The sequence below is a fragment of the Cebus imitator genome, unplaced genomic scaffold (assembly GCF_001604975.1).
Source record: "Cebus imitator isolate Cc_AM_T3 unplaced genomic scaffold, Cebus_imitator-1.0 Scaffold265, whole genome shotgun sequence".
Classification (NCBI taxonomy): domain Eukaryota; kingdom Metazoa; phylum Chordata; class Mammalia; order Primates; family Cebidae; genus Cebus; species Cebus imitator.
The window spans coordinates 2,384,765-2,408,802 of NW_016107580.1; the positions used below are offsets into that span (position 1 = coordinate 2,384,765).

General features: G+C 38.0%; 1 protein-coding gene across 5 annotated transcripts in view; it reads left to right on the top strand.

Moving 5' to 3' along the window:
• STK33 (serine/threonine kinase 33) overlaps nucleotides 1–24,038 on the top strand; it is a 194,334-nt gene that overhangs the window by 115,252 nt on the left and 55,044 nt on the right. For 3 of the 5 annotated variants that reach the window (XM_037728430.1, XM_017500333.2, XM_017500334.2), the window contains exons 2-4: nucleotides 6,552–6,937; nucleotides 8,481–8,594; nucleotides 22,444–22,557. In XM_037728430.1, the coding sequence (XP_037584358.1) occupies nucleotides 6,713–6,937; nucleotides 8,481–8,594; nucleotides 22,444–22,557 (453 nt within the window). In that variant the 5' untranslated portion in view covers nucleotides 6,552–6,712. The remainder of the gene's footprint in view (nucleotides 1–6,551; nucleotides 6,938–8,480; nucleotides 8,595–22,443; nucleotides 22,558–24,038) is intronic. The other 2 variants (XM_017500335.2, XM_017500336.2) reach the window with 2 other exon arrangements.

Sequence of the window (24,038 nt, forward strand, 5' to 3'; positions counted from 1 at the left end):
CTCTGCCCAGCTGCTGTGTGAACTTCCTTGCAGTTTTGTTTACAGAGATACAGTGAGAACTGCCTCAGTAATGGCAGACTGCCTCAGTAGTGGTGGACTGCCTTGGTAATGGCTGACACCCTTCCCCCCACCAAGCTGGACTGTCCTAGGTCCAGCTGCACCTACTGTGAAACTCTCAATCCAGAATGTTTCAGATTGCTGGTCTTTATGGGGGTGGGACCCACTGAGCCAGATCGCCTGGCTCCCTGTTTCACCCCCTTTTTTCAGTTGAATGGGTGGCTCTGTATCCCAGGCATTCCAGATGCAATTTGAAACAGCCCCAGATTTGTGTGAGTTTTTGTGCAGAGACCCATGGTACCAGGTGAAACAGCCCCGCTGGAAACTTGTGGTGCTTTTCAGCCCAGCAATCTCCTGGTCTGTGGGCAGTAAAAACTCATTTGGAAATGCAGTAATCACTCACCCTCTGTGCCGTTCTTGCTGGGGACTGTATTTCAGAGCTGTTCCTATTCTGCCATCTTAAACATGATCTTGAGGATCAGAGTGCCTTTCATGTGGAATGAAACACCCAAGTCAGAGTGTTACATCACACATTTCCTCTGCTGTTTTCTGGAAAGTTGCTGGCTTTGGACATCTCCCTTCTCTCAGTGCTCTTGAGAATGTTTGACAGAGACGATGGGTACTCTGACCACGGAATTTTATATTTATACATTTTTTTAATGAAAAATGTTTAATTTGGGCTTGATAGTCACAGCTAGCAGACCTCCCAGATTTACCATGGAATTCCTGATCTTACTGATCTGTTGCTTATTGGGTTAAGATTCCTGAGTATGAGGAGACTGTTTTCTTTTCAGCTTCCTGGGTGGAGCACAGCAGAGCCTTCCTGTTTGGATCCTTACAGTGGTTTTACTTCTTCAAGAATCTATTGACAGCATTGTATTTTTGTCTGCCTTAGCTACATGGGGGCCTGCTTCCTCACCCTTAGACCTATTCTCTGATTCCATGAAGGGAAAGGAGGACTTAATTTCCTTTTTCTTCTAATTTTTTTTTATCTTTTTCTTTTCTAGGCAGGGCCACTACTTCTCAGCACATCTAGCCTTCTGGCTTACCTCCTCCCTGCTTCTCACTGCACCCATCCCCATCATGTAGTGAATTCCAATAATGCTGCTTTGTTACAGGTGGGCTTCATGTTGACTGAGGTGAACTTTAGGGCTGTTACTGGTTTGGTCTGATCTGGACCCCCATTATAATATTGAAACCTCCACAGTGGAGGTGAGGAACATTGCCACTTCTGTTTCTTTAAATATCTGCTGCATCTCAGATGATTGTTGGGAGTGATTCATTTTCATATAATTTTAGGGCTAAAAGGAACCTCAACAGGTCCTAGTCTATGCTTAAATCTCCCCATGGCTTCCTTTCCAACTGACGCTCCACCCTCTACTCAAACACTTGTAGTCACTGAGATAGTCTTTCCTTTTATCTTTGACAGCTGTAAATGTTAGGAAGACCTTTATATTAGTTGGAAATTGGCATGCATTCTCCCTTCAAATCGCACAAAAGTCTAATTCCATATGCCCAATCCTCTTTAGAAATGTGAAGAGAGCTCTCACATTCCCTTGGAGATATCATTTCTCCATATGATCCCCTCATTTCTTTGATGACTTTTCCTATATACCTACCTGTTTTTCTAACTAAGTGATTTGTGATTCTGGCTGTTTTCCACAAAATCAACACTCAGAAATATTCATTGAGTGCCTGTTATGTACAAGGAAGGGCCTGTGCTGGAGAAAGGTCCTTGGCTTCTGGTTGCTCAGTTTTTTTATTTGTTATATGTATTTTTTGAGACAGAGTCTCGCTCTGTCACCCAGGCTGGTATGCAGTGGCACAATCTCGGCTCACTAAAAGCTCTGCCTCCCAAGTTCAAGCGACTCTCCCACCTCAGCCTCCTGAGTAGCAGGGACTGCAGGAGCATGCCACATACCTGGCCAATTTTTGAATTTTTTTGTAGAGACGGGGTTTCGCCATGTTGGCCAGGCTGGTCTTGAACTCCTGACCTCAAGTGATCAGCCCACCTCCCCCTCCCAAAGTGTTGGGATTACAGGTGTGAACCACTGTGCCCAGCCAGCATCTGGTTGCTTATAATGGAGAGGGAGGAAAGACTGATATCAACAGGGAAGAATCAGGGAGATGGTTTCCTGGTTTATCCAGTGTCTCTGAACTGCAATTTCTGTTCTGGGTCTTAACTGTCAGTATAGGGGCCACACTTAAGACTGTCCTTCCGTATTACAGCTTATTCAGTGAGGAACATCATGCAAACTAAAATAGAAAAGAAAAATTAATAGCAAACATCAATCATTAAACATTTTTTAAAATTCTTAATGTAAATTTTAAATATACTGTAAATCCTTTCATAAGGCAATACAGACTCATTTTCTTAATCATTTCCTTAATGAAAGTAATAAACAAGTGCTAGTCTTCCTTAAAATATAGCAATATGATCTAGAAAACTCTTTGGGCCCTTCTGTAGGCTTTGTAAACATGTTACAAAAACAGTCAGTCATTTGACTTGGTCTGCAGAATGTCAGACAATCCATAATTTTTTTCCCTTTACTTGAATAAAACACATTTTTCACTGAATTGACTAGGTTTCTTGTAGATACAGTCTTAGCAAAGAAAACTAAAAGAATTGCTTTTGGAGAAGAAAATTGTAGCTAGTTATATCTTATAAAACCATTCTTGTGTTCATTTTCTTGAGGAAATTGCTATAAGTGTATCTTCTAGGGCCAATATGTAAGAGACCTTTTTATGATTAAATAAAAGCCCAGAGATTTTCAGTATCAGAGTTGTTTTATTGACTTGCCTCAGTTCTAAAAATAAAATGAAAACCTTTAGCCAAAGGAAGGCTCATGCATTAGTTAAATACTGACATGATTTGAACTTATTTTATTTGCTTATATTATGTCTAATACCTATGTATGTCCAAGCTTTGGAGACACAAAGAAACATTATTGTATTAGAAGATTCTTTGGTTTTCTAATACATAATTTTATATCTAAAGTCCTGTTTAAACATCGTTCCATGATTCTATAGAAAAAGAGCTATTAATCTTTGTGTTTACATAAGTTCACAATACTTGATTCATTTTAAGCCTCTAAAATATGAATGACATCATTTGTCCTGTGAGATAGTAGATTTGTTTTAGTAGCAAATCTTTCAGATCAATTCATAAATGAGAAAGAAATAAATGTGAGCAAACGTTTGTTCTATCTTGGTTTTTAAACTAAAATAATTAGAATTCAGCCAGCCAAAAAGAAGTTAAATTTGAAATCTAATTCTTTTCAAGAAATTTTGCATGCAGCTGTTCAACCTATTGTTTTAGAATTGCTGTGGTAAGAAAATAGAACATTACTTTGGCAAATGTAGGGCTTGGTAGGCTGGAGAGTAAAAATGAAACTTCTCAGTGAGTAATAGGAAGAATTCCTATGCTTTATGAATATAGCTACCAAATACTTCTAGGCAACTGATAAATCAGAAGACTGGAGTGAGAAAGTACTTAGAAGTCTATGACAATGTCAGTGATATGATAATGACTTATTGAAAAATTGATGAAAAATAAAAGGAAATGCTTTCTGAACAAAGCTAAGAAAAGAATAGCTGTTTTTAGATCCCCAAAAATATATCTTAAAATGAAAATTTTAATATTTAAAGATTCTGTTGAAAATTTGTGAATACATATATTTATAAACCTTGAAGGATATGGTAAGTATGCTTTTAGGAGTACTGTTTTTCATGAAGAAACTCAAAGGCAGTTAAATAAACATGTAGGTTATAAACACTTCTTACAGTTTCTTATAAAAAGTACTACAAAATCAGTATTCTTAATGTATGCAAAAAAAAGATGTTTTACACATCTGACGTGGAACTTCTCTACACCTGCAGAGAGAAAGCACTGTTTTTCCTAAACAGAAAGTCTGTTATTTACAGATCTACTCCGCTGCTCTGAGTCATTGATGGTTATAGGTTTTATATTTAACCTGAAATGCAAAACATTTTCTTCTAGGCCTGAAGTTAAATTATTTTGCAAAGTGATACAGGTACATTCTGAATTTTGTCTTGCTACATATTCTTGAAAAACAAGGTTAAGTGTTTATAAGAGGGATGTGGGGGTGTGTGTGTGCGCGCGCGCGCACACGCGTGCATGTGTGTGTGTTTTTAGTGGCATCAGTTGCATTCTTTTCTTCCTCTGCCTGCCTGGAGGGCACTTTTAACATGCCTGTCCCCATACTCTCCATTATGAGTTTTAATCACAATAGAAATTTTTTTCCCACCACTTTGATGAAAGGTCATATTGAGTGGGCTGACTTATCTATTAATTCTATCTAATAATCTTGTAATACACTGTATACATTACCTGGGGTAAATGTAAGTACAGCATTTAGGATTTTAAAATCTGTTCACAAACCAGGTTGGCCTGTGAATCCCTTTTTTGGGGAACACTACCATGCTCAGATTTTGGTTATTCTAATTGAATAAAATCAACTGGATGGCTTTGCATGCTCTGAAACCATTTATATGGGAATCATCTGTTCACTAAAAGTAGGAAAGGACTCTGCTATGAAACTTCCTGAGTAAAATGATAAGTGCCATGAAGAAAAACAAAGCAAGTTAAGAGGGTAGAGGGAATGGGCCTGTTGTTTTAGATGAGGTGGTTAGGAAAGCTTTTCAAATGAGTGGAAGCCACAGTGATGCACGGGAGCAGACCATGTAAACGTTTGAGAGAGGAGCATCCTAGGGAGAGGAGGCATAAGGGCAAAGTCTTGAGAAGGGAGTATACTTGACATATAGAGGAGCAAGAGGCTACTGTATCTGAGAGACAGGAGATATGAAAGCTGAGAGGTAATGAAGAGTCCGTTTATTGGAGGCCTTATAGGCAAAATTCAATAATATTTCTTTGTAATTTCTGTTCCTTAATCTTGCTCTTTAGTCATGTTTTTCTATCTTTTAGGTTTGACTGCACACTTAGTATATTTTTATCTTTTTTTTTCTGATTTTAATAAAGGTTTAAGAGTATACATTTTCTTTTAAGTGCAGCTTTGCCTGCATTCTATTAAGCTTAATGGCCATAAGTCACATGGCTCTCCCTAACCTGAAAGAGAAGCCAGGAAATGTAGGATATTAATGAGCACATTGCTGCCTCAAACAAAATCAGGATTCTGTTAGTAAGAAAGAATGGGAGAACAACTTTTAGGTAAACTACTAGCAATATCTTTTTATAAAATCCTATGGGCCTGGCAGATTTTCCTACCAATCACATTAGAAAAGGATTTGATAAAAGTCATCACAGCTTTCTGATTGGAAAACCAGATATTTCTGGCTGGGCGTGGTGGCTCACACCTGTAATCATAGCACTTTGGGAGGCTGAGGTGGGCAGACCACGAGCTCAGTAGATCAAGATCATCCTGGCTAACATAGTGAAACGCTGTCTCTACTAAAAATACAAAAAATTAGCCAGGCGTGGTGGCACATGCCTGTAGTCCTAGCTACTCAGGAGGCTGAGGCAGGAGTATCACTTGAACCTGGGAGTTGGAGGGAAAGAAAAGCAAAAAACAAGAAAACCAGATATTTCGTTAATGAAATAAATATATCTAATTTCCTATTCTAGTAAAGTTTATTCCAGTTCAAAGGGTAAAAGTATATTGCACATATCCCCAGCTTTATCAATCTATGACTAAAAAATCTCTTAAAGGCTGTCTGAAATTGTATAGCATAAAACCATAATAATGTACTCTCAGTTACTTCTGGAAGTTTCTCAGGGTACTCCTTTATATGTACTGCAGAGTGTATTTTTCTTCCTTAACTGAGATCTTTCCAACTTGCCACCATGCAGCTGCTGATGGTCCTAGTTAAGTAAAATATCATCATACCTATTTTAGACTCAAGGAAAAATAGCACCCACTCATTTTTATTTTTGCTGAATATAAGAATGAGGATACTTATGATATTGTCTTTAAATTTTAGAATTAGGTAGTTTTATAAAAATCAAATTATTCACTCCTTTGTAAAGTATGTAATAGGAATTTGCTCTAATAATAAATAGATTAAGGTTTAAAATTTGAAACCAGAGTAATGTATATTTTACACCAATATTTTAAGCCTTTTAAAAAACCACAACCTACATTAAGAAATACATTTCATACTGTGATCAAGTACACACACACACACACACACACACACTCTCTCTATATATATACGTATACGTCTAATTAAAAGTTTCACAGACATTTCTAAGGGTGTGTGCTAAATACTCTATATAATCTATTTGATTCTACTTTATTTTTAAAAAGTAATACCTTCAAAATGGATTTCATAACTCGCTACAGCAGTTTGATAAGATGTTGTTTTAGATCATGCTCTTGAGCAGTTTTGTGATCCTATTTTGTCCTTTTCATGTCTCTACAGGATGCTTCTAGTGCTAGTTGCTAGCTTTTCTCTGATTTCCAGGACAGTAATAGGATAAGAATTTTTCTAAATGGTGATTTCTTTTCTTTCTGCAGCTCTCATGTGTGAATCTGTGTCTGGTGCATCCTTAACCTAAGGACTCCACCAGTTCGAAGTTACAGTTTTCACCATCAACTACCTTATCCTTTTTGGTCTGGTTTTCTTCCTCAAACAGTGGAAACATTTTTAAAGTTGCTTTTGTTGCAGAGTTAAGCAAATGGCTGATAGTGGCTTAGATAAAAAATCCGCAAAATGCCCTGACTGTTCATCTGCTTCTCAGGAAGATGTACTTAGTGTATGTTCCAGCAAAACAAGCGTTCCTTCAGTTTTGGTGGTGGAAATGTCACAGACATCAAGCGTTGGTAGTACAGAATCTTTAATTTCACTGGAGAGAAAAAAAGAAAAAAATATCAACAGAGACATAACCTCTGGGAAAGATTTGGTAAATATCAAAGATTCCACATCTAAGCACAAGTTGACATCCAGTCCCTAATGCCACCCCTAGCTTCATCCATATCCCATGAGTCCTTGTTAGCTAATTCATTGCCTTCATAACTGTTAAACATTTCTTTCTAAACAGAGAAGGTGAGCAAATTTGGTTAGTAACTTGTTTTATGATATTTTCAACCACTACCCAAATTAATTATTTCTCAGGACATGAAGTAAACATGTTATCCCAACTTATTTTTTAAATGATTTATACATACATGAATTGGTTTTCAACTTGAATTAAATCTGAAATTTTGAGTATTTTCTTCAACTGATAGAGAATGAGATTTATGGTTGTGGTTAAATAAAGGGTGGTTATGGCTTTGTTATTTAAGTTGTGGTTATCTAAGTGGAATATTAACTATACTTTAAAAAATCAGCTTGCATTATTTAGAAATGATCTATGGCTACCCAATTGTATGGATTTTGATGTATTCATCCTTTTTTTTGGTGGGGAGATGGAGTTTCATTGTCATTGCCCAGACTGGAGTGGAATGGAGCGATCGTGGCTCACCGCAACCTCCGCCCCCCGGGTTCAAGTGATTTTCCTACCTCTGCTTCCTCAGTAGCTGGGATTACAGGCATGTGCCACCATACCCAGGTAATTAAAAAATTTCTTTGTAGAGATGAGATCACATTATGTCGCCTAGGCTGGTCTTTAATTCCTGGGCTCAAGTGATTCTCCTGCCTCAGCCTCCGAAGTAGCTGGGCCTACAGGCACCCACCACTGCGCCCGGCTAATTTTTGTATTTTTAGCAGAGACGAGGTTTCTCTGTTTTGGTCAGGCTGGTCTTGAACTCTTGACCTCAAGTGATCCACCTGCCTCAGCCTCCCAAAGTGCTGGCACTACAGGCATGAGCCACTGTGCCCGGCCATATTCATCTTTATATAGAATAGGCAGGCAGTGTGTAAGATTATAGTTGATAGAGTACAACTTTGGAGACAGAGAGCAGTAAGTCTAAGAAAAGTCAGGTTCCCATTCCTCAAAATTGTGCCATTTCATATGTTCTCCCTTGACTATTATTTATCATTTGTATTGCTATGGAGCTACTGCAATATGGATGTCTCTGAGTGAGTTGTTACTATGTTATTTGCACTCAAAGCATATTTGTTGACTGGGCAATAATTTATGTATAAGCTATTTGAGATGGTTGTTACATTGTGAAAGGAGATTGATTAAGAAAGCTAAAGTTGCCTTCTTTGATTTCAGAGAATCACTAGGTAAGCTTTGATGAATCTGCTATGCTGGTTATCATGTAGACTTTCCTGGATTCAGGGGATTGGATTGAATAACTTCTTAAGTTCTCCTTTAGCCTCATGAGCCAATGAGTTACATAGGGCTTAGAATTTGAAAAAGACAGTAAACAATCTTATGCATAGTAAACATGGCACATGTTAAAGAGTTATCAGATTATCTAAATTAGGGTTCTTTGTCAACCAAAAATATTACATCTTAAAGTTGTTTTTTTTTTTTATATATTTCTTTTTGATCCCAGCTCTCAAGAACCTCAAATGTAGAGAGAAAAGCATCTCAACAACATTGGGGTCGGGGCAACTTTACAGAAGGAAAAGTTCCTCACATAAGGATTGACAATGGAGCTGCTATTGAGGTATATAGAAAGCAAATGAAGCCACTGTGAACTTTCAGGTTTCTTCTAAGTCAACGGTTAATGGAAAAAATGATTTAAAAATAAATCTCTAAGGAAAGGAAGTAAAGAGAAAACATACCATTTTCAAGTACGGTAACATTTTTACTAAAACAAATAGATTAATTATTTTCTGTTTATGGAAGACCAAGTGGATTTTAATTAAAGTAGAGAACATTTTCATTAGACAAAATGAGCATATTTTCATCTTCAGGTCTTGGCCTTTGCCGAAAGCAATAAGGGAGTCTTTGTTTAGACCTTTTCACAATGCAGAGAAGGACCAGATAATTTTAGTTAGTTTGGCCGTTCACTTCCTTGATAGTGAGGCCAAAATCTCCCCCATGAGCTCCTCCATCTTTTCCATCCTGTGATTGGATATATACCAATATTATTTTTCCAGGATTCAAATTATTATATAAAATATGAATTAAATATTAGAACAATAGAAAATATTTAAATGTGTGTTTTTAACATTAAATGAACTGCAATAAGAACAACCACAACAAGAAGAAAATTGTGTTAGTGATACCATTTAAATTGTTTTGGGGCACCACAAATGGCACAATATAAGATGGCATACTTAATAAATGTATGTGTTCTGATTGCCCAACTGACTGACCACTCTTAATCGCCTTCCCTCTCTTGGGCTTCCCCAGTTCCTGATACACAACAATATTAAAATTAGGCCAATTAATAATCCTATAATGGTTCAAGTGAAAGGGCGAGTTGCATGTCTTTCACTTTAAATCAAAAGCTAGAAATGATCAAGCCTAATGTTAAAACTTGTTTTAAAAGGTATTTGGCAACTTACTTGAAGTGATTAAAAAGCTGCCTGAGAAACTCTGTCTTGAAAAGTTTAAACGTCTCCCCTTTAAATAAAAGGCCTGTACTTAACAACACACACACACACACACACACACACACACACACACACACACAAATTTACCAAGTTTTAAATTTAGTCTTGGGCCAGGCACGATGGCTGCTGCCTGTGAGTCCAGCATTTTGAAAGCCTGAGGTGGGAGGATCACTTGAGGCCAAGAGTTTGAGACTAGACAACATAGCAAAACTCCTTCTCTACAGAATTTTTTTCTTTTCTTTTTCTTTTTTTTTTTTTTTTCCCTGTGATCTGAATCTATCATATTGAGTTCTGAAATGCTGCTGGTGATAATTTTGGTGCTGTATACTTGTTTTTAGTTTTCTGAGACGGAGTTTCGCTCTTGTTACCCAGGCTGGAGTGCAATGGCACGATCTCGGCTCACTGCAACCTGCATCTCCTGAGTTCAAGCAATTCTCCTGCCTCAGCCTCCCGAGAAGATGGGACTACAGGTGTGCGCCACCATGCCCAGCTAATTTTTGTATTTTTAGTAGAGACGGGGTTTCACCATGTTGACCAGGATGGTCTCGATCTCTTGACCTCGTGATCCACCCGCCTCGGCCTCCCAAAGTGCTGGGATTATAGGCGTGAGCCACCGCGCCCGGCCTAGAATTTTTTTTTTTTAGATGAGCTGGGTGTAGTAGCATGCAGCTGTAGTCCTGGTTGCTGGGGGTGGGGCTGAGATGTGAGTGTCCCTTGAGCCCAGAAGGTTGAGGCTGCATTGAGCTATGATCATACCACTGCATTCTAGCCTGGGCGACAGAGTGAGACCTTGTCTCCAAAAACAATTAAATAAATAAATAAATAAATAATTTAGTCTTAAGAGCTTTTATAAAAGCAAAATGTGTTCATTGTGAAAAATTAGGCAAATATAAGTGTGGAGAAAATAAAAATCAACCAGATATCACCAATTTGACTCTTACCTTCACTTTTTCTATGTATGTACTAGTTTTGTTTTATCATTCTTTAACATTTTTCCTGTTTTAAATTAGGGGCTATTTCAAATATATACATATTTTAAAGAACTAACATTAACCTGGTATAGTTGAAGTTGAAGTGTATGTTCCCCCATAAGATAGGTAGGCTCATTTTAAATATTTTAAACATTTCAGAAGAGTGTAAAGAAGGAAGTTAAAAGCATCCACAGTTCTACTACCCTTCCATAACTACTCTTAATATTTAAATGAACATTTTCCCAGAGATCCATGTAAGCACCTTTGCATACACACATTTTCATAATGAAATCATATCTTATATGTTTTTCACACTGTACCCTATGTCATGGACTTCTTCTGCATCAATAAAGATAGATCCACATTATCATTTTAATAACATCCCTTTACAATTATCAGAAATAAGAAACTGTTTTCATCTTCATCACTGTGTATTAATACCAAAGCAGTTAGTTGAAGAAAGTGATTATAAAAAACTAGTTGGCCATTCCTCATTTTAGAAATTCTATTTAAACAGTATTGAAATACTTTCTTCAAATTGTGGTTCTATTTAGACAGAAAATGAAAGTTTAACTTTTAAAGGACAAGAAAAATTAGGGAAATGGTTATGAAGAGATTATTTTGTAAATGAGAAAAGGGTAAATGACCATTTTAGTTGAGAATTAACTCATTTTACAAAATATAGGCATACTTCATCTTACTGCACTTTGATTTATTGCACTGCAGATCTTCCATTTTTTACAAATTTGAAGTTTTGGCAAGTGTGTCAAGCAAGTCTGTTGGTGCCGTTTTTCCAACAGCATATGCTCATTTTGTGCCTTTGTGTCACATTTTGGTAATTCTCATAGTACTTCAGACTTTTTCTTCATTCTTATATCTGTTGTGATCTGTGATCAGTGATTTTTGATGTTACTATTGTACTTGTTTGGGGGTGTCACAAATTGCACCCATATAAGATGGTATGCTTAATCAGTGAGTGTTGTGTGTGTTCTGATTGCTTCAGTGACTGACCATTCTTCCATCTCTCCCTCTCCTTGGGCCTTCCTGTTCCCTGAGACACAATATTAAAATTAGAACAGTTAATAACCCTGCAGTGTTTCAAGTGAAAGGAAGAGTCACATGCCTTTCAATTTAAATAAAAAACTAGGAATGATTAAGCCTAGTGAGGAGGGCATGTTGAAAGCCAAGACAGGCTAAAAGCTAGGCCTCTTGCACCAGTTAATTATGTTTTTAATGCAATAGAAAAGTTGTTGAATGAAATTAAAAGTGCTAGTCCAGTGAACACATGAATGATTTAAAAAAAAAAAAAAAAAAGCCTTATTGCTGATATGGAGAAAGTTTGAGTGATTTGGAAGAAGATCAAACCAAGCACAACATTCCCTTAAGCCAAAGCCTAATCCAGAGCAAGGCCTTAACTCTTTTCAGTTTTATGAAGGGGGAGAGAAGTAAGGACTTTGTAGAAGAAAAGTTTGAAGCTAGCAGAGATTGATTCGAGAGGTTTAAGGAAAGTAACTGTCTCTATAATATAAAAATGTGAGGTGGAAGCAGTAAGTGCTGATGTAGAAGCTGCAGCAAGTTATCCAGAAGATCTAGCTAAGACCATTGATAGAAGGTGGGTACACTAAACAATAGATTTAAGCCTTATATGTGAAGAAGATGCTAACTAATCCTTCCATAGTTAGAGAGGAGTAATCAATGCTTGGCTTCAAAGCCCCAAAGAATAGGCTGACTTTCCTGTTAGTGGCTAATGCAGCTGGCGACTTTAAGTTGAAGCAAGTGCTCATTTGCCATTTTGAAAATCCTAGGGCCTTAAGAATTTATGCTAAATTTATTCTTCTTGTACTCTATAAATAGAAGAACAAAGCCTGAATGACAGCATATTTGCTTACAGCATGCTTTACTGAAATTTTAAGCCCACATTTGAGACTTACTGTTCAGAAAAAAAAGACTCCTTTCCAAATATTGCTGCTCATTGACAATGCACCTGGTCACCCAAGAGCTCTAATGGAGATGCACAACAAGGTGAATGTTGTTTTCATGCCTGCTAATGCAACATTCATTCTGCAGCCCATGGATCAAGGAGTGATTTCTGTTTTGTAGTCTTATTATTTAAGAGAGAAATTTCATAAGGCTATATCTGCCACAGATAGTGATTCCTCTGATGGACCTGGGCAGATTAAGTTGAAAACCTTCTGGAAAGGATTCATCATTATAGATGCCATTAAGAATGTTTGTGATTCATGAGAGAAGGTCAAATATCAACATTAATAGGAGTCTAGAAAAAGTTGATTCCAACCCTCATGGATGGCTTTGAAGAGTTCAAGTCTTAAGTGGATAAAATAACTATAGATATAATGGAAACAGCAGGAGAACTAGAAGTGGAGCCTGAAGATGGGACCGACTTTTTGCAGTCTCATGATAGAACATGAATGAATGAGGAATTGCTTCTTATGGATGAGCAAAGAAAGTGATTTCTTGAGATGGAATGTACTCCTGGTAAAGATGCTGTGAACCTTTTTTTAATGACAACAGAATTTAGAATATTATGTAAACTTAGTTGATAAAGCAGTGGCAGGATTTGAGTGGACTGACTTCAGTTCTAAAAGAAGTTCTGCTGTGGGCAAAATGCTGTCAAACAGCATCACATGCTACAGAGAAATATTTTATGAAAGGAAGAGTCAATTGATGCACCAAACTTCATGGTTGTCTTATTTTTAGATGTTGCCACAGCCACCCCAGTCTTCAACCACCACTACCCTAGTCAGTCATTAGTCATCTACATTGAGGCAGAACTCTCCACTCGCAAAAAGACTACAACTGCTGAAGGCTTAAATGATTGTCAGCAATTTTTGAAATACAGTATTTTTTGAATTTTTGTACATATTTTTTTTTCTTTTTGAGATAAGCCTCACTCTGTCACCAGGCTGGAGTACAGTGGCATAATCTCGGCTCACGGCAACCTCCACCTTCCAGGTTCCGGCAGTTCTCCTGCCTCAGACTCCCGAGTAGCTGGGATCACAGGTGCGCGGCACCATGCCCAGCTAATGTTTGTATTTTCAGTAGAGACAGGGATTCCCCATGTTGGCCAGGATGGTCTCAATCTCTTGACCTCGTGGTCTGCCCACCTTGGTCTCCCAAAGTGCTGGGATTACAGGCGTGAGCCATCACACCTGACCAATTTTGTGTACACTTTTAGACATAACGCTATTGCAGTCAATGGTTTACATAATATAGTGTAAATGTGACTTTAAATGCTTTATTGCAATTTTTGCTTTATGTTGGTGGTCTGGAAGTGAATACACAATATCTCTGAGGTATCTCTATATGTAGTTGAGAGTTGCATATAAATAGAATAAAATTATGTTTTGTACTATTTCATAATTATCTAAGTTTTCTGACTTTAATTCTATTAAGTGCTATTAAGTGGTATCAAGGGAAGAGAGAGGAGCTAGGTTTTCTTAAGAGATACAAAAGAAACAACTCCTTTAAGAGCTTCTAGACCATCTTGGAAGAAAAAAAAATGAGCCAAAAGGTTTGCAAACAAAAAAGTAGTCTTATTTGAGGACCAATGCATACATGGTGAAAGGAGTAAAAATAACAGAACCGTCACAATTGTGTTAAGCAAGGAAGCCCTTCATGAGGATAATGAATTTGACAAATTAACAGAAGCAGGTTTCAGAACAAACTTCTCTGAGTTAAAGGAGCATGTTCTAACCTAATGCAAGGAGGGGAAGCTAAGAACCTTAAAAAAGGTTAGATGAAATGCTAACTAGAATAACCAGAGTAGAAAAGAACATAAACAACTTGATGAAGCTGAAAAACAGAGCACGAGAACTTCGTGAAGGATACAGAAGTTTCAATAGCCAGATTGATCAAGTGGAATAAAGGATATCAGAGTTGGAATATCAGCTCAACAAAATAAAGGGAGAAGGCAAGATTGGAGAAAATAGAGTGAAAAGAAATAAAGCCTACAAGAAATATGGGATTATGTGAAAAGACTAAATCTACATTTCATCAGTGTACCTGAAAGTGACAGGGAAATGAAACTGAGTTGGAAGAAACCAAGTTGGAAAACACTCTTCAGGATATAATCCAGGAGAGCTTCCCCAACCTAGCAAGGCAGGCAAACATTCAAATTCAGGAAATACAGAGAACACCACAAAGATATTCCTTGAGAAGAACAACCCCAAGTCACATAATCATCAGATTCACCAGGTTGAAATGAAGGAGAAAATGGTAATGGCAGCCAGAGAGAAAGGTTGAGTTACCCACAAAGGGTAACTCATCAGACTCACAGTGGATCTCTCAGCAGAAACCCTACAAGCCAGAAGAGAGTGGGGGCCAATATGCAATGTCCTTAAAGAAAAGAATTTTCAACCTAGAATTTCATATCCAGCCAAACTAAGCTTCATAAATGAAGGAGAAATAAAATCCTTTACGAACTGCTGAGAGATTTTATCACCACCAGGCCTGCCTTACAAGAGCTCCTGAAGGAAGCACTAAACATAGAAAGGAACAACCAGTACCAGCCACTCCAAAAACATACCAAACTGTAAAGACCATTGACACTATGAAGAAACTGCATCAATTAACAGGCAGAACAACCAGCTAGCATCAAAATGGCAGGATCAATTTCACACATAACAATATTAACCTTAAATGTAAATGGGCTAAATGCCCCAATCAAAAGACACAGACTGGCAAATTCAGTAAAGAGTTAAGACCCATCAGTGTGCTGTATTTGGGAGACCCATCTCATGTGCAAAGACACACATAGGCTCAAAATAAAGAGATTGAGGAAGATTTACCAAGCAAATAGAGAGCAAATAAAAAAAAGCAGGGGTTGCAATCCTAGTCTCTGATAAAACAAACTTTAAACCAACAATGATCAAAAGAGACAAGGGCATTATATAATGGTGAAAGGATCAATGCAATAAGGGGAGCTAATTATCCTAAATTTAAATGCAGCCAGTACAGGAGCACTCAGATACATAAAGCAAGTTCTTAATGACCTACAAAGAGACTTAGACTCCCACACAATAATAGTGGGAGACTTTGACACCCCACTGTCAATATTAGACAGATCAACGATACAGAAAATTAACAAGGATATCCAAGAGTTAGATCTGAACTCAAATCTGGGCCAAGCGGACCTCATATATACCTACAGAACTCTCCACCCCAAATCCACAGAATATACGTTCTTCTCAACACCACATCACACTTATTCTAAAATTGACCACATAATTGGAAGTAAAACACTCCTCAGTGAATGCATAACAAGCAGTCTCTCAGACCACAGTGCAATCAAATTAGAACTCAGGATTAAGACACTCAAAACCACACAACTTTATGGAAACTGAGCAACCTGCTCTTGAGTGACTACTGGATAAATAATGAAAGCAGAAATAAAGATGGTCTTTGAAACCAATGAGAATGAAGACACAACATATCAGAATCTCTAGGATACATTTAAAGCAGTGTGTAGTAGTAAATTTATAGCACTAAATGGCCACAAGAGAAATGAGGAGAGATCTAAAATCAACACCCTAATGTCACAATTAAAAGAGCTAGAGGAGCAAGATCAAACAAATTCAAAAACTAGCAGAAGACAAGAAATAACCAAGATCAGAGCAGAACTGAAGGAGACAGAGACACGAAAAACCCTTCAAAAAATTTGTAAATCCAGGAGCTGGTTTTTTGAAAAGATCAACAAAATAGACCACTAGCCAGACTAATAAGAAAAGTGAGAAGAATCAAATAGATGCAATAAAAAAATGATAAAAGGGGATATCATCACTGATCCCACAGAAATACAAACTACCATCAGAGAATACTACAAACATCCCTGTGCAAATAAACCAGTAAATCTAGAAGAAATGGATAAATTCCTGGACACTTCCACCCTCCCAAGACTAAACCAGGAAGAAGTTGAATCCCTGAATAGACCAATAACAAGGTCTGAAATTGAGGCAGCAATTAGAGCTTACCAACCAAAAAAAGTCCAGGACCAGACAGGCTCACAGCTGAATTCTACCACAAGTACAAAGAGGAGCTGGTGCCATTCCTTCTGAAACTCTTCCAAACAATAGAAAAAGAGGGAATCTTCCCTAACTCATTTTATGAGATCAACATCATCCTGATACGAAAACCTGACAGAGACTCAACTAAAAAAGAAAATGTCAGGCCAATAGCCATGATGAACATTGATGTGAAAATCCCCAATAAAATACTGGCAAACCAAATCCAACAGCACATCAAAAATCTTACCCATCATGATCAAGTAAGCTTCATCCCATTGATGCAAGTCCGGTTCAACATACGCAAATCAATAAACGTAATCCATCACATAAACAGAACCAAAGTCTCAATAGATACAGAGAAGGCCTTCAACATAATTCAGCAGCCCTTTATTCTAAAACCTCTCAATAAATTAGGTATCGATGGAACATATCTCAATATAATAAGAGCTATTTAGGGCAAACCAACAGCCAATATCATACTGAATGGGCAAAACTGGAAGCATTCCCTTTGAAAACTGGCACAAGACAAGGATACCTTCTCTCACCACTCCTATTCAACATAGTATTGGAAGTTCTGGCCAGGGCAATCAGGCAAGAAAAAGAAATAAAGTGTATTCAGTTAGGAAAAGAGGAAGTCAAATTGTCTCTATTTGCAGATGACATGATTGTATATTTAGAAAACTCCATTGTCTCAGCCCAAAATCTCCTTAAGCTGATAAGGAACTTCAGCAAAGTCTCAGGATAGAAAATTAGTCTGCAAAAATCACAGGCATTCCTATACACCAATAACAGACAAACAGAGAGCCAAACCATGAGCAAACTCCCATTCACAATTGCTACAAAGAGAATAAAATACCTAGGAATACAACTAACAAGGGATGTGCAGGACCTCTTCAAGGAGAACTATAAACCACTGCTCAAGGAAATAAGAGAGGACACAAACAGATGGAAAAACATTCCATGCTTATGGTAGGAAGAGTCAATATCATGAAAATGGCCACACTGTGCAAAGTAATTTATAGATTCAATGCTATCCCCATCAAGCTACCATTGACTTTCTTCACAGAAAAATTTTTTTAAAAAATTAAAAAAAGACTTTAAATTTTATATGGGACCAGAAAAGAGCCCACATAGCCAGGACAATCCTAAACAAAAAACAAACAAAAAGCTAGAGGCATCATCCTTCCTGACTTCAAACTATACTACAAGGCTACGGTAATCAAAACAGCATGGTACTGGTACCAAAACAGAGATATAGACCAATGGAACAGAACAGAGGCCTCAGAAATAACGCCACACATCTACAACCATCTGATCTTTGACAAACTGGACAAAAACAAGCAATGGGGAAAGGATTCCCTGTTTAATCAATGGTGTTGGGAAAACTGGCTAGCCAAATGCAGAAAGCTAACACTGGATCCCTTCCTTATACCATATACAAAAATTAACTTCAAATGGATTAAATATTTAAACATAAGACCTAACACCATAAAAACCCTAAAAGAAAACCATTCAGTACTGAATAGCAGTGCCATTCAGGACGTAGGCATGGACAAAGACTTCATGACTGAAACACCAAAAGCAATGACAACAAAAACCAAAATAGACAAATGGGATCTAATTAAACCAAAGAGCTTCTGCACAGCAAAAGAAACTATCATTAAAGTGAACCGGTAACCAACAGAATGGGAAAAAATTTTTGCAATCTATCCATCTTACAAAGGGCTAATATCCAGAATCTACAAATAAACAAATTTACAAGAAAAAAAAAACAATGCCATCAAAAGTGGATGAAGGATATGAAAAGATTCTTTTCAAAAGACGACAAAAAAAATGAAAAAAAGCTCCTCATCACTGGTCATTAGAGAAATGCAAATCAAAACTACATTGAGATGCCATCTCACATCAGTTAGAATGGTGATCATTAAAAAATCAGGAGACAACAGATGCTAGAGAGGATGTGGAGAAATAGGAACGCTCTTACACTGTTGGTGGTAGTGTAAATTAGTTTGCCATTGTGGAAAACAGTGTGGCAATTCCTCAAGGATCTAGAACTAGAAATGCTATTTGACCCAACAATCCCATTACCAGGTATATACCCAAAGGATTATAAATCATTCTATTATAAAGACACATGTATGTTTATGTGGAACTGTTCACAATAGCAAAGACTTGGAACCAACCCAAATGCCTATCAATGATAGACTGGATAAAGAAAATGTGGCATATATACACCATGGAATAGTATGCAGCCATATAAAAGGATGAGTTCATGTCCTTTGCAGGGATATGGATGAACCTGGAAACCATCATTCTCAGCAAACTGACACAAGAACAGAAAACCAAACACCGCATGTTCTCACTCGTAAGTGTGTGTTGAACAATGAGAACACATGGACACAGGAAGGGAAACATCACACACCCGGGCCTGTTGGGGTGTGGAGTATGGTTGGGAAGGGATAGCAGGGGGTGGGGGAATAGGAGAGGGATAGCATTAGGAGAAATACCTAATGTAGATGATGGGGTGTTGGATGCAGCAAACCACCATGGCACATGTATACCTACACGACAAACCTGCACAATCTGCACAATCTGCATGTGTACCCCAGAACTTAAAATATATTTAAAAAGTGTTAATTCTTTCAACAGTCAAAAAAAAAACATAAAAAAGAAAATATGAAGACAAGCCTCTAATTTAGCTGTTATCTAGTGATATCGTTTGGTTCTTTGTCCCTACCCAGATCTCATCTTGTGGCTCCCATAATTCCCATGTGTTGTGGGAAGGAACTAGTGGGAGATGATTGAATCATGGAGGCAGGTCTTTCCTGTGTTGTTGTTGTGATAGTGAATGGATCTCATAAGATCTGATGGTTTTGAAAACGGGAGTTTCTCTGCACAAACCCTCTCTTTGCCTGCTGCCATCCACGTAAGATGTGACTTACTCCTCCGTGCCTTCTGTCATGATTGTGAGGCCTCCCCAGCCATATGGGACTATAAGTCCAATGAACTTCTTTATTTTGTAAATTGCCCAGTCTCGGGTATGTCTTTATCATCAGTGTGAAAATGGACTAATACCGTAAATTGGTACCAGGAGTGGGGTGCTGCCAAAAAGATAACCAAAAATGTGGAAATGACTTTGGAACTGAGTAACAGCAGAGGTTGGAACAGTTTGGAGGGCTTAGAGCAAGACAGGAAAATGTGGGACAGTTTGGAACTCCCTAGAGACTTGTTGAATGTCTTTGACCAAAATGCTGATAATGATGTGGACAATGAAATCCAGGCTGAGGTGGTTTCAGATGGAGATGAGGAACTTGTTGGGAACTGGAGCAAAGGTGACTCTTGTTATGTTTACCAAAGCCACTGGTGGCGTTTTGCCCCTGCCCAAGAGATTTGTGGAACTTTAAATTTGAGAGAGATGATTTAGAGCATCTAGTGGAAGAAATTTCTAAGGAGCAAAGCATTTAAGAGGTAAATTGGGTGCTGTTAAAGGCATTCAGTTTTTTAAGGGAAGCAGAGCATAAAAATTCAGGACATTTGCAGCCTGACAATGGAATAGAAAGAAAATCCCATTTTCTGAGAAGAAATTTAAGCCCACCTGCAGAAATTTGCATAACTAACCAGGAGCCAAGACAGTGGGGAAAATGTTAATCCCTAAGACAATGGGGAAAATGTCTCCAGGGCATGTCAGAAGTCTTCGCAGCAGCCCCTCCCATTACCCAGTGGACTAGGAAGAAAAATTGATTTTGTGGACCAGGCCCAGGGTCTGTGTGCTGTATGCAGCCTAGGGACTTGGTGTCCTGCATCCTAGCCACTCCAGCCATGGCTGAAAGGGGCCAACATAGATCTCAGGCTGTGGCCTCAGAGTGCAAGCCTCAAGCCTTGGCAACTTCCATGTGGTGTTGAGTCTATGAGTGCACAGAAGTCAAGAATTAGGTTGTGGGAACCTATGCCTACATTTCAGAAGATATATGGAAATGCCTGGGTGCCCAGGCAGAAGTTTGCTCTAGGGGCGGGATCCTCATGGAGAGCCTCTTCTAGGGCAGTGCAGAAAGGAAGTGTGGGTGGGAACCCCCACACAGAGTCCCTACTGAGGCACTGCCTAGTGGAGCTTTGAGAAGAGGGCCACCATTCTCCATACCCCAGAATGGTAGATCCACCAACAGCTTGCACCATGTACCTAGAAAGGCTGCAGACACTCAAAATGTCTGCCCGTGAAAGCAACCAGGAGGGAGGCTGTACCCTGTAAAGCCACAGGGGTAGAGCTTCCCAAGACTATCGGAATCTACCTCTTGCATCAGCATAACTTGGATGTGAGACATGGAAATCATTTTGGAGCTTTAATATTTGACAGCCCCACTGGATTTTGGACTTATACTGGGCCTGTAGCCTTTTTGTTTTGGCCAATTTCTCCCATTTGGAATGGCTGTATTTACCCAATGCCTATACCCCCATTATATCTAGAAAGTAACTAACTTGCTTTTGATTTTACAGGCTGATAGGCAGAAGAGACTTACCTTGTCTCAGATGAGACTTTGGACTATGGACTTTTGAGTTAATGCTGAAATGACTTAAGACTTTAGGGGACTGTTGGGAAGGCATAATTGATTTTGAAATATGAAGATATGAGATTTGGGAGCGGCCAGAGGTGGAATGATATGGTTTGACTCTGTGTCCCCACCCAAATCTCATCTTGTAGCTCCCATAATTCCCACGTGTCATGTGGGGGACCCAGTGGGAGATGATTGAATAATGGGGGTGGGTCTTTCCCATGTTGTTCTCGTGATAATGAATGGGTCTCACAAGATCTGATGGTTTTAAAAACGGGAGTTTCTCTGAACAAGCCCTCTCTTTGCCTGCTTCCATCTACATGAGATATGACTTGCTCCTTCTTGCCTTCTACCATGATTGTGAGGCCTCCCCAGTCATGTGGAACTGTAAGTCCAATAAACCTTTCTTTTTTTATATTTCCCAGTCTTAGGTATATCTTTATCAGCAGTGTGAAAATGGACTAATACATGTGGTGAATGTGAAAGTGGTCACACAGAGAGAGTGAGTGGCATTTCTAGGGAAGGCTTTGACTAGCTGACCCAACCAGGGCATTACCTAGTGGCATCAGTTCAGCTGCTCTCCCATGTTCTTGTTCCTATGCATGATGGGTCCAGAAACTCTTGTTAATGCCCTGGAGTTGATTTGGATCAGGGTGACTGACTTCCCCAAAACCAAATTTACAAGAAATGAAAGTGTAAATGAGTTAGCTGTTTATTATTTACAATGCAAACCAACATGCTGGTGTTGGCAAAACCATCGAATTCTTTCTTTGTAAGGAGAAGTTAAATGCTAAGAGGATGGCTTCTTGGTTTGGATGATGGTTTTATGGGTCGTGGTTATTTTTTTCTCAGTGCTGATCTGGTTAAAATTTTTGTCACATATTGCCTTTTCCAAAGCAAAAGGAATAAAACAACAAAAGTTTTTAATAATGAAGATAAAGGAAACGCATTAATTGTTAAATAAGGAAACATTTGTTCAATAGTTAATATGTGTTGATTGGTAGTACAGCTCTCAGAGATTTGTGATTTTTTTGATTGAGCGTATTTTATAAATATACAAACTTATGTATATATATATATTAATACTCTATTTCTCATTTTTCTTATGAAGATATTTCATTAATATAGTCTGAAAGAGATTCATTTTTATACTTTTGAGTTTTTCCACATTTCGCCATTAGGATTTTTGTGGTTTTCCTCCAAAGCACAGTTAATAAAATTCATCAACACTTATTTTTGGTTAATTAAGATGTGTTAATTAGTATTGAAGCAAATATGTAGTGTCTTCTATTTGATTTTACTGTGGAGCAGAATCTCTCTTCCTTTGGGTGAGTATCTGTCAATATTATATATTCATTTTTAATATCTGATGATGGCATAGAGAGACAAAGAACTCTTTTTCTTTTTCTCTAGGAAATCTATACCTTTGGAAGAATATTGGGAAAAGGGAGCTTTGGAATGGTCATCGAAGCTACAGACAAGGAAACAGAAACAAAGTGGGCAATTAAAAAAGTGAACAAAGAAAAGGTAAGGCTCATTAGCAGCATCCTACTGAGGGCTCAGTGTTAGTGCAGGGTGGATGTGGGCGGTACAGCTTTTCACGTGAACACAAGCTGGTTCTCACTCTGAGGCCCCAGGCCCGGGCTGATCCCCTGGAGAAGCGTGGTGTTTTTCTAACCTCCTGGAAAGGGACTAGTTTCTGAATTCAAGTAGGCACGTGCTGCCTGGAAAAACCAAATGGAAGGAATAGCATAACCAATATAACAAAAAATAGGCAAATTTTACCAGAGTATGCTGAAGATAAGGGCTGGTTCTCAGTATCTGTAGGCGTAGGGCTGTACACTAGAGATATCTTAGCTAGGAATGCTGAAACTCTCTCCTGATGTTGTTTTGATATACTTTTCTCCTGTCCTCTCCTTTCATTTCCTCACTGTTAGCTAATTCTGTTTATTCATCTTGCCTGCTCTTTCATGTTGAACCACTTTTCTCCAACTGTCTACTTCTATACTCTTGTACCTGCTGTACTCCTCACTAGATTTCCTCTTGAACTGGGGAATGACTGAGCTTCTCTTGAACATAAAGTCTGAGACCTCAGACTTTACACCTGATCATTTTATCACCCTTTTTCATTTCTGTGCCTGGGAAAAAACAAACAACATTATGGTGTTCCCCCCTTGGATTTGTGATGATAGGCGCTATGTATTATTTAAAAGAAACTGTAGCAAATTACATACCATTTCTCCCTAAAGATTAGTAAGGTAACATAGCAGTCTTAATAAAGGGATTATGAGCCTTTCTAGAAATCTTTAGAATTCTTTAAAACTACAGATAGGCATCCTAAGTGCTACCTGAGATGTCATTTCCTTTGCTCCTTTGGTGTTAGGTAGGGTTAGGGGTTCTGTTTTTGGGTTTATAATAGCATACCTATTTGCAATTCTCTCTCTCTCTCTCTCTCTCTCTCTCTCTCTTCAGAGCCAAGTGTAGAATCTCATTGCCTGTTATTTTTCACATATATCTGTGTGTGCATGTGTATCTGTATAATCAAATCAAAACAAGACAACAAAACAAAAGAAAAACTTTTTATCTTCCCCAACTTATGTAATTGGAAGTAGATTTTGTTTTTATTATGCTAACATCAAGGGATTGACATATTTTTAAAGGAAATATCAAAAAGCATATTAAAAATTGGAGTAATTTTAGTAATTTTGTGAGGGGACAGATACCATGTTGTAGCTAAGTTATAGAAACAATTCAAGAAACAGCTGTGGCTTGAGGCCAAATTATATGTAACTTAAAATTGAAAAAAGGAAAGAAGGGGCATAATTTAATCTGATCATGGGAATAAATGGCATGATATCATTTGAAAAAGAAACATCTCAAAAAATGTAGGAATTCACTTCAAATACGAAGTTATAGAAAAAAGAAAAAAGTAGGAAAACATATAAAACAACTAACTTTTGTATCAAGGAATGTAGGAGTGATTTTCATTATGTGAAATCTATGTTTCT